Raw genomic sequence first — 11496 nt, 5'->3', positions numbered from 1 at the left:
TAATCATGTAATGACCCAATTTCTCAAGTCAATGTTCGAGTGTTGACCTGAGTTAATAATGGAAAAAAATAATTTGGACTCAAGTTTTGTTGAGCTTAAAATTAGAAGAGTTTTGGACCCTTTTGTAAGTAATTAAGGGTGTTGAGAAACTTGTGTGAAGTAGTGGGAAGTTGGATGGCTTTAAGAGGGATTTACCCAATTTTCAATAAAAATCAACTCTCAAGCTAATGGAAAAGATTTGGCCGGCTGCTACGGGTATGGGAAAAGTGACCTACTTGTGCCTATTTTCTCCATTTTTTATAATGGTCTTATCTTTTCATATATTCATTTTTAGATTTATTTTCCACCATTTTCATTAATTTTCATTCATCTCTCTTTTACTAAAAGTCACAAGAAGAAGTGAGTTGAGAGAAAAACATTTCTACCCTTCATTCACCATCCTACAAGCTTCAAGAAGGTAAATTTATAAGCATGTATTCAAAGGTTTCATGGAAAGGTGATGAAAAGTTTAGGATTGATGAGTTTGGCCATTGAGGAAAAACTTTTCTAAGATTTTGGAGCCATTTTGTATATCTTTACGTTCATTTGCATGCTTCCTTTGAATTACCATTAAGTAGTAATTTATGTATGCATGTTGTGTAGTGAAGGAAGGTGGTGAAGCTTCAAAGGTTAAAGGAAAGGAGAAGGTGGTGGAAAGCTAGGTTAAGAAACTTCTTTGTGTTCTTTCATCAAGGTGGTACCCTCTAACTCTTCTATTCTTCTTGAAAATTTATAAATATGATGCTTATGATGATAATGCATGCATGTTTGTATGTCTTTGGGTGAAAAGTGTGTTGGAATGCTTTAAATCATGGTTTTTAGAATCGGACCGGTTAGTGAACCGGTCATGCTATCGGTTCACTGGTTCAACCGATCGAACCGGTCCGACCGGTCGGAAGAACCGGACGACGTCATAATTATTTAAAAAATTAAATAAAAATACCAAAAATATTTAATAAAAAATAATTTTGTATATCACAAGTCATATTCAAAGCAAGTCATAACATATATGAGTTAAAAACCATAAAATCAAGTGAAACAAAATAATTCAAATTAACTACAAAATAATATTTAAGATAAAACATATTAAATAATAAATATAATTATATAACTATAATTAAAAAATAAATTTGGGGCTAAAAAAATCATAACAAAATAATATTGTTTGGTTTAATTTTTTTTTAAAATAATCTTACATGGCTAAGAAACATAGAAGAACATCCCAAAAGTCTAAAGAGTAAAAATATGAGAACAAAACAATCCACATGGCTAAGAAACATATAAGAGCATCCCAACTAACTTCTATAAATAATAGAGGTAATTTGACATTCAAAATCATGGAGCCTTTTGGTGAGCATAGAGTGAAATATTATTTCACTTCAATCAAGCTCGAATTTTAGGCTTCAATCGAGCTTCTAATTTTTTTTGAGTTCAAGCCTTTTCGAGTTCAAGTTTCAATATTATATTTCGAGTTCGAGTTGAACTTGATCATTTTTAGTTCGTGAGTTTAAGTCGAGTTGAACTTACTTTTAAAGTTTGAGTCGAGCTCAGCAATACTCATTTAACAAACGACGTCGTTTGGTTTAATTTTTTTATAAAAAAAACAAAATTGGCGGTTTTTTTTTTTTTTCCGTTTTCAGCCGGTCCGTTCGAACGGTTCAACGTTGCCGGACGGTTCACTAATAGCGGTTCAACCGGTTTAGTTTGAACCGGACTAGACAACGATTCCCGGTTGAACCGGCCGGTCCGCTCCGGTTTTCAAAACAATGCTTTAAATTAAGCCAAACATTTATTTTAGAAAATCTGTCCAGAAAAATTGTTTGAACGTGCAGTAACTTAAAAAAATTATAAATTCTATAAAAAATAATTAAGAATTTCTCGTTATATCTTGTAACTGGCATTAAGTCTAGTTTCGTCTAAAACAAATGGATACTGATTTGATATGTGTATGAAAAGATATAATTTTAAGTGATGAAATGTCAAAAATCTGGACAAAACAGTTTTAGCAGTGAATTTGAAAAATCACCAAAAATTCCCTAATAAATATTAGGAAGTAATCCTTACATACTTATAACCGTACATAAGTCTAGTTTAGTTTAAAGTAAAATGTTTTGATTTCAAGCTATATATTTAGAGTTATAAATTTTTAAGCGAGAAAATGTCAGAAGAGAAGGTAGCATACTATTTTGAAAACAACAAGGACAATGACTTAAAAAATTCACCATAAATAGTACGAGTTAAATTAGAAGTTTTAATTTCTATGGTTGGAAAGATTATGAATCTAGTTTCTTATAAAACAAATTGAACATAATTTAGAATTATAAATATTAATAGTGCAAGTTGCCATATTTGAAGGATTAATATTTTAGTCATGATTTAAGATTTTGTAAACCTTAAATGATCAAAATATAACCAAGCATAAAATACCTTGCTAGTTTGAAATTAGCATAAGACTTTGAATACTATTGTGTTATACTCGTGATTAGTTGTTTGATGCTTTGTTTGCGCGTAACCTTCGGGCTCTAACCTAATTAGCGGCTATATGTGGAGCTCAGGAAAACAAATCGGACACTCGAGATTTGTTTGATTAACAGCCATGAGTGGTGCAGGACTATTCGGATACCCGATTATTTGAGCACATGTACATTCTAACAAGTTTGATCAATTTGACAAGTTTGACCAATTTAACAAGTTTGACAAGTTTGATCTGTAAGTGACATGTTTATAAATTTTTAGTGACCGATGATTTGTTCGTTCGTTACTCATGTCATGTTTCTATGTATACGTTTGATTTGCATGCTCATATTTGTGAATTTCTTGAAGTGTAGTAGATTAGTGACAAGTGTGGTAGATTAGCTGTGTACCATTGAGCTTGCAAAGCTCAATGTTCGAATTATTTTTATTTTCAGATTAGTAGACTTTTGATCGTACATGAGAAGCATCATCAACAAAGGACTTCCAACATCCCGTATTCAGAGTATAATATATTATCTTAATTGGGCATTATATTCACATGATGTTACTTGTATTTTGAGGTCTGTAACTCATTTTAAAATATGCGACTATTTTGATATATATTTTTATGGAGCTCCACGTGTTTTTATAACTACTTTTAATACTATTTTAGTATAACTATTTGATGATATTTTTCTTACATATACATAAATAAATTTAATGTTTTATTGCTTTAATGACTTGAATGTAACATCTTGGTCTTCGAGTATTTTATATTCGAGATTAAGGTATTACATATCAGCAAAGCAAAGTGGAGAAGAAAAAAAGTCTCAATCGTACATTGATAGGTAAAAGTACATCATGTTTTATACAAAAAAAAATTAAAAAAGATTTTTTTATTAAAAATAAACTATGTGGTAGTTATCTTTATCTATCTATAAGAAAAGTTAGGAGTCGGTATTTCTAATACCTTATCTATCTAAAAAGAGTTAGTATTATGTTAAATTACTAACTAATATACAGGATCGACTTATAGCATAACCTACATTTTCTGTCGGGATCCTTGCCTGATCGGGTCAAACTCGGTTCTTCTGAAATAGGACCTGTTTTGCTTTAGAAAAAAACAAACTCTTTTTTTGTTCAAAATGAGTTTTGCTAAAGGGCATGGCCCATTGTTGAAGCAGGCTCAAAATTATTAACAGCATGTACCATTTTCTTACTAGTAATGTAAAATTCTCTATTTTCCACGTCCAAAGTTGTCTTACAAAATGTTCTAGGATATAAGCTTCGACAAAGAGTAGCTGGCTGCCAAGAACAGCATGAAACTGATACTTGGAGGAACATACATGATTATTAAACAAGAGTGTGCCGTGAAAAACCCAGAAAAAAACATGGTTTCATGTCGATGATTATGAACTATAAGTGTATAGACATTTGATGTAGCTAAAAGCTAGTTTTTAGTTTTACATGCACCATGGGGATTGCAAGGCGTCCCAGCCAGTGGCATCGACAAGATTGGTACCAAGAATGCCTGGGATCATTGCAAAATCTAACGACCTAGCAGCTTCTGCCCAAATGGAGTCTAAAACAGGCAAGTTCACACTCATGTTCTCCCAAAACCCACCGCTTTCATCTTCACTCCCCCCAAATTTGGCATTGTTCTCCGCCATGTTCCATGGAGAATCAATGTTCTCGTTGGGGAAACACAAGTCAACTGAATCATTTTTATTCAACGGAGTTGCATCATTGACCCTGATAATAATTGGGTTATTTGATGAACTCGTGGCGGTGTTTATAGGTCGGTTCCCTATTGCCGCGAGCTGAGAATTGGGTGGTGGATGGTGAGGGTTAACACTTGAGTGTGGCAAGTTTAACTTGGCATCCGAGCCGTAGAGTTTACGTGCGGCAGCATCGTAAGTCATAGCAGCTTCAAGAGCGGTGTCAAAAGTTCCAAGCCAAAGACGACCACCACGGTTGGGTTCACGAATTTCAGCCACCCATTTGCCCCAAGTTCTTTGCCTTACGCCTTTGAAAGTGTAGAGAGCATTCTCCGGACCTCCTTTTCCTCTCATGCACCCTTTTCTCGAGCCCGCTTGTGCAGGTTTCTTCACTTGTTTTCTTTCTCCAGAGCCACCCATGACCGAAGCTGACATTGTCCAACAACAAGCAGAGTCCAGGGTAGGAAAAATAACAAAGAACGTGATTGATAAGCACACTATCTGAAAGGGCTCGGTCGTATTTATATGAAAGAGAGAACTAAGAGCTGAAATGGGGGTGTAAGCAAGCTTTTCTAGAACGTGTCTTATGATGAGTTTGAGATTATACATGGCAAGGAAACCTTGTTTGCACGCGTCAACTGCAAAGCTCATTGGCATCTGCGATAGCCACACTTGGCCTAGATTCTATTCTGTAAACAAACCCCAGGGTCTAACAGGGAGTTTTGAGTTTGTGGACGGATAAAGATTAAGTGGGAATGACGTGTTTTTGGAGATAAGAACTTCCGAGGGTTCCAAACGAGGACAATTTATAAATGACAAATGAGAACGCAAAAATCAATTAATCTTGATGATTTTTCCCATTAATACACAGCTGAAAGTCTGACCCTAAAGCACCACATGCGTATCAGAAATTAGAAGAAAAGAAAGAATACAAAAACATATGATACACGAGACAATCTTTTTCATTCACCTAAGCACTTGATGATTTCGTAAAAAAAAAGTAATCATTTGCTTCAATCCCGTCAAATAGATGACAATGAGCACCTGGGTAGAAGTATACATATTCAAAACAGCGAAAACTTATGCACTGTAAATTGCAGCTCTAAAATATGGCAGTACTGAGCTTTTAAGGGAGTCAATCTTGTATCATTACGTGTATGGGCCAAAACAGTTTGAGGATTCATTGGCGATGGAGAAAATCTGGTGTAAGCTTCACATCGACAACTCAAATCCAAACATGTTGAATTAGTACATTACAACCGTAGTACTCCCTTCATCTCACATTTAATTCCAGTGCTTCGTTCGAATCTCTACACTTCCTTAGGGCAGCCCTTATCTCCTTCAACATCTCATTTACTTGGATGCCTTTCCTGCTCAATATCCAAACAACTTACAGTCAGACTGGTTTATCAATCTTGAACCTCAAAATCCAATATCAAGATGTAACATTAGAGATGCAAAACAACAATATTTAACAGTACTTACAAAACGCTAACACCAACAACAGCAGCTGGCCGGTGATAGTCCTCAATTCCTTTATCCATTTTATCTTCGCCAGAAATAGCTGAAGCCATATCACTTTCAGTGGGCAATGCTTGAAGTTCAACTCTAGAACTCGTTTCCAACTCAGAATGTACTATATCACATCCAATCTTTAAGATTTCTTCAGTTAAATGCGGAAGCTTATCTCTGGCCTATGGTAGCAACCACATATGTTTTAGATTTTGTTAAAAAGAGACATATCAGACATGTTATATGAATAACTCTCGCATATAAGACAAACTCTCAAGATAGGATAAAACCCTATAGGTAAGAGACCTACCTCAGGAAGGTCGATCTTGTTGAGTACTACAACATATGGTCGTTCTAGGTAATTTGGATTGTACATCCGCAGTTCCTGCAAATCATAATTGCTATGGTAAGTGGAGCTGAATTGAGGAGTATTCAGTTTGAGACATGATATATTTACACGTATATAGTAGCTGAGGCAAGACTTTTTTCTTTAACAATGTCCGTAAAACTTAAAGCACAACTTTAAATGCTTTTAAATGCCAAAATTGATGTCCAAAGTCTAAACACAAAATCACCCCCCCGGCAGAATTCGAAAAAGCTACAACTTATTAGTAAAACCAATTATTCCATCAATGGAAAAAGATGTAAATAAGACGATGAAATAATGTTAATGAAGTGAACATAAAAGAAGAAAAAATATGAACAAGGGAAGAGATACCTCTCTGACAGTTCTGTAGTCATTCAAAGGATAGTCAGCTGATGCATCGACAACATGGACCAAGACACGTGTCCTCCTTAAATGCCTCAAGAAATTGCGACCTAGACCCTAACAATAAAAATGTCTCAATTAGAAACAATATGATCAGAATAAGCAATTTAACAAGTTGAAAAAGACAATTACCTTGCCCAGATGAGCACCTTCTATGAGACCAGGCAAATCAGCCAAGGTTGCTTCAGATGAATATTTACCTGCTCCTAAAGCAGGGTCACCATCAAGCCGCCCAAGATTTGGCATCAATGTTGTGAAAGGATAATCAGCAATATCTGGTTTTGCAAGTGTAATGGCAGCTAGAAGTGTTGACTTGCCTGCATTTGGAAGCCCCTGCAGGAAAAACAAAATATCAGCATCTACATTTTGTAGCCAATTTGATGCACTCTAATAAGTTGTTACTATTTTTTATGAACTTCCCTAGCCACAAACACAGATTACAAGGAAATGCAAATCAAACCATGTTACATACAAATGCAAGAAAAATGGAAAATAATACGATGCAGTACTTACAACTAACCCAACATCAGCAACAACTCGAAGAATCAACTCCAAACTAACCTCCTCTCCAGGCTGACCAAGAACTAAAACCTACAAGAAGTAAAAATGAATTTTAACACAACAAACAGAACGAAATATTACCTTGTTAACCCCCAAAACCATGAGTTTTCATTCAAGTGTACTGTTCGTGATTAAAGACACCTTATCAGTTTCATCTCTCATCACATTTGTGGTTAAAGACATCAACTTTTTCCTTCCGTGTTCTGGCATTTCTAACAAGCTAATCTGCCACAAAACAAAGAAAATTAAACCATCAAACACTGTTTGATATTAAGGATACAAGTTATACAGCATGCTTAAGAACAGTATAGCCAAAAGAAAGGAGGTCTATCAAACAGAACAAGACCATATTCACTGAAATCTTAGTTATTATCAAATCGCTTTCTGAAAGCACACCACATTCTGTGTTTTATGATCATTGACCGAGAAAGAAGAAGGCATCAAAATACTAAACATGAGACTTGCCTTACTCAGACCATAAAATACAAAACGCCATTTTGACATTTTTCTGAGTTAATTTGAATGTTTCTATGGGTTTAAACAACTGAGTTATTAATTCTTACCCCTCCTTGACCACCCCTAGCAACAAGTACTTCATCACCAGGCTGCGCTAGGTCAGCCAATAACTTCCCACGTTTGCGTTTTACAACTGTGCCTGCAAATTAATACAAACTGTAAGAAATTGTGCATTCGGAAGCATCAAAATATTATTATTAATACCATCTCAACAGGCCATGCAAAGAACATAAAAAAGGGTTCTTCGCGGTATGCTCTTATATACTCGTAGATACTTTTAACAATTGAAATTCAATGTTAAAGAAGAAAAACCAAATGTTATAGATCGTATCAGCAGGGTAATATTACAAACCGAGAGGAACAGGGATACGCAACGTTGGGGCAGCAAGGCCATCACGTGACTGAGAAGTTAAAGCACCCATGGCATCGACATTGCCACCACGTTTTGCATTATACCTGCTCTTCTCGTGAAGTTCCAATAAGGTATCTTTCCCTTCATCAGCATAAATTACTACATCTCCGCCATGACCACCCACTGGAAGGATAAGTGACCCATCAAAATCCCTTTTATACGAAGGCTTCTTCTTTGACTTCTCTTTATTCTCATATTTTCCTTGAGGCTTCGCAGCTCGTTGTTGGTTAGGCATTGTAAGGACGGCACCGTGACCGCCATCACCCGAACGGACGGTGATGATTACTTGATCAAAATACTTATGAGGTTCTTTCAATAATGTCGTGGGGTTTGTCGAAGGCGACTCTTTGGTTTTTGTGAGTCTGGACTTTATAGAACAGAGCCTCCAGTTCCCAAATTTGCTTAAGTCCCAATTACGCCTACAGCAGGAGAAAAAAAGGAAATCACAAAATGTCATAAAAGATGGCAAAATTGGTTATGTTTAATGTAAAAGAAATCGGAGAAGTGAAATTGAATAGAGAACATAGAAAAGTTAAGATGCACACCTGATGCTTGTGGAAATGGGGAGGAGAGGACCAAAGAAGAGTTTGTCGATAGTGAGGCGTGGGGTGAGATAGGAGGAAGGCAGCGAAACCAGAGTCGCCATTATCTCAAAGATGAAAATCTGCGTTTTGGTTAAACTAAATAAAAAAATAGTTTTTAAATGGTTTATTGTATGAATCGGAGAGTATAAAATATATTTTACTAATATAAATGTTAAAAATAGTACAAATTATTTATAATTGAAAATTTTATTAGAAATGTATTTTTTTAAATTAGATAAAGTAATGTTTTAGATTGAAATTAAGAATATTATTTAATTTATAATATTTTCAATCGTAACTTTTTCAGTTACAAATTATAAACCCATTACAATATAACTTTTTCAATTACAATCATATTATATAGAGAAAATCGCCTCAGTGACAAAAATGCCTTATAATATACGATTTTAACCAACTTTTTTTGGATTTGCCAAAATGACCAACAAAATCGCAATGCGAAATAAAAATCGCAACGCGATCTCCAGAATCGCAAATCAGTTCCCAGAATCGCAATGCGATAGTACAAATTCGCATTGCGATTTTCCAGAATCGCAACGCGAATATGAAAATCGCAACGCGAACATATAAATCGCAACGCGATTCTGACTATCGCAACGAGTATCCGTAAAATCACAACGCGTATCCGTAAATTGCAACGACAATACGTAAAATCGCAACGCGTATCCGTAAATCACAACGAGAATACGTAAATCGCAACGCGTATCTGTAAATCGCAACGAGAATACGTAAATCGCAATGCGTATCCGTAAATCGCAACGATAATACGTAAAATCGCAACGTGTATCCGTAAATCGCAACGCGATCGATAATTCGCAACGCGATCTCCGGAATCGCAAATCAGTTTCCAGATTCGCAACGCGATTCTGACTATCGCATTGCGATTTCCCAAATTCGCGTTGCGATTTTTCTAATTCGCAATGCGAATACGTAAATCGCAACGCAAATACGTAAATCGCAACGCGAATCTGTAAATCGCAATGCGAATCTGTAAATCGCAACGAGATTCTGACTATCGCAATACTGAATTTCAAATTCGTAACTCGATTTCTGAATTCGCAACAGGTTTTAATTTCGCAACACAAATATTTTGGGTATATAACTATGCAGCAGCAGCAACTCATAACCTAAATCCCTAAATCGCAACTCATTCCATCTCTATCTATCACTCTCTCCGGCGACATCCGTTCCTATATCCAACGACATCCTTCCCCATCCGACAACAGGTTTTAGTTTCGCAGCTCGTTTGTTTAGTAAATTAATTTACAATAATGAAACCATCTAATGTTGATCATGTTTGGATAGATTTGTGTTTTGGAGGGTCATGGGAGAATGTTCATGGTGTTTTACAATATATGCCTTTACCCATGAATCTTCAACTAAAACTGTCATTAAAAAAGTTAACTTATGAAACTCTAATGTTACGTGTTGCAAATAAATTGAATTTAGAGCCCCTAAGTGGATTTAGGCTATCTTATCAGAGAAATGGTAAAGTTTATTTGTTAACCGACAATGAAGATGTTGAACGATTCATTGCTTACATTAGTGTTTCAAGTGATGATGTTACATTGTATGTTGTTAAACCTAGAAGTAGTGAAGTTGGGTCAGTAGCGGGTAGTAATCAACTAAGTTTTTCAACCCCAGTTTATGGTGCTCAAAATTTAATGGTTCCACCACAATTTCATCACCAAGCAAATATTGTTTCACCATATTTCCAATACCAAACGCAATCTCAAAACCCACAACCTTTCCCTAATCCAAATCCCAATCAACTTTCAACACCAAATTCCGATTTTCGTATTGACCAGTTAGACGATGATGAGCCAACAGAAAAAATTGTGAGTATTAGTCAGTATTCGAAATTTGATCTTGGTCAATACCCGGACTTTGATCTTGGTCAATACTCAGATTTTGATGATTTTTCAGAAGAAGAAACAGACCCTGCGTGTAATGATTTTGATATTGGTCAATACCTGAATTTTGATGATGAAACAGCCGTTGCCGAGGAAGATGTTGTTCATGATAATGAGGAGGAAGTTACGACTGTAAATGAACATATTGAACATCCATTCTGTAATTCATATAACACTAAAGAAGAAAAAGAAGAAGAAGAAATCCCCAAAGAAAAGTCCCGAAGAAAATGCCAGGGAGTATAACTGGAATATGCCAGAATTACTTCAGATACCGGAAGAAGAGTTGGTAAAGATAGCAGTTGATTGTTACACAAAAATTATTCGTATCAAGAAAAATGATTGTTTTGATACAAAGGAAGAATTGAAGATAGCTTTGTATACAAAATGTGTGGAAGATGTCTATCAACTAAAAGTTAACAAATCAAGCAAAGATCGTTTCGAAACAAGGTGTATGATTGACAAAAACTGTATGTGGCGTATGATTGCAAAGAGGATAAAAGATTGAGAAATGTTTCAAGTTAGGACTTTTATTGATAAACATACATGTTCAAGAACCCAAGTTTTTCCTCACCATAGACATGCAAACAAAAAGATGTTGGGTGGTTTTCTGGCTGAGTTAATGTTTTTGAATGGTAGGGTATATCGGGGACATGAAATTATGACTGACATGAATGCTCGGTTCAAGATTAGTATCTCATATTCTCAAGCTTGAAGAGCCAAATGTTATGCCTTGGAATTGTTGAGGGGGTCGCCAGAAGCATCGTTTGCCCAACTGCCGGCTTATTGTCACAATTTAAAGTTGAAAAATCCTGGGTCGGTAACTCATATCAAAACAGATAGAGATGGACGCTTTGAGTTGCTGTTTATCGCCATTGGTGCTGCGGTTAGTAAATCAATATAATTTTGTTGACTCATTTTTGTTAGTTACATGCATTTCACATTTAAATGATTATATTTCTTGTGTATATGATTTTGTAGATTCGTTCGTTTATTAATTGCA

At 35.5% G+C, this 11496-nt stretch overlaps 2 protein-coding genes across 3 annotated transcripts; both read right to left on the bottom strand.

The window, feature by feature from the left end:
• Positions 1-3902: 3902 nt before the first annotated feature.
• LOC120205024 (dehydration-responsive element-binding protein 2D-like) lies at positions 3903-4722 on the bottom strand. Of its 2 annotated transcripts, XM_039204979.1 has the most exons (2): positions 4337-4721; positions 3903-4306 (listed from the first exon to the last, which is right to left on the bottom strand). In XM_039204979.1, the coding sequence occupies exons 1-2, from the start codon at positions 4644-4646 to the stop codon at positions 3957-3959; spliced, it is 660 nt and encodes a 219-aa protein (XP_039060910.1). In that variant the 5' UTR covers positions 4647-4721; the 3' UTR covers positions 3903-3956. The 2 variants fall into 2 exon arrangements, with proteins under 2 accessions (XP_039060910.1, XP_039060909.1); XM_039204978.1 differs by having other exon boundaries at positions 3903-4722.
• A 502-nt stretch (positions 4723-5224) lies between these two features.
• LOC120205022 (probable GTP-binding protein OBGC2) lies at positions 5225-8684 on the bottom strand. The gene is made up of 10 exons (XM_039204977.1): positions 8527-8684; positions 7922-8400; positions 7617-7708; positions 7195-7278; positions 7006-7083; positions 6625-6825; positions 6442-6549; positions 6034-6108; positions 5697-5905; positions 5225-5581 (listed from the first exon to the last, which is right to left on the bottom strand). The coding sequence occupies exons 1-10, from the start codon at positions 8625-8627 to the stop codon at positions 5485-5487; spliced, it is 1524 nt and encodes a 507-aa protein (XP_039060908.1). The 5' UTR covers positions 8628-8684; the 3' UTR covers positions 5225-5484.
• Between the last annotated feature and the right edge of the window lie 2812 nt (positions 8685-11496).

This window comes from Hibiscus syriacus, unplaced genomic scaffold (genome assembly GCF_006381635.1).
Source record: "Hibiscus syriacus cultivar Baekdansim isolate YM2019G1 unplaced genomic scaffold, ASM638163v2 tig00012036_pilon, whole genome shotgun sequence".
Lineage (NCBI taxonomy): Eukaryota > Viridiplantae > Streptophyta > Magnoliopsida > Malvales > Malvaceae > Hibiscus > Hibiscus syriacus.
The sequence above is the reverse complement of the archived record's forward strand: the minus strand, read 5'-3'. Positions and strand labels throughout refer to the sequence as shown.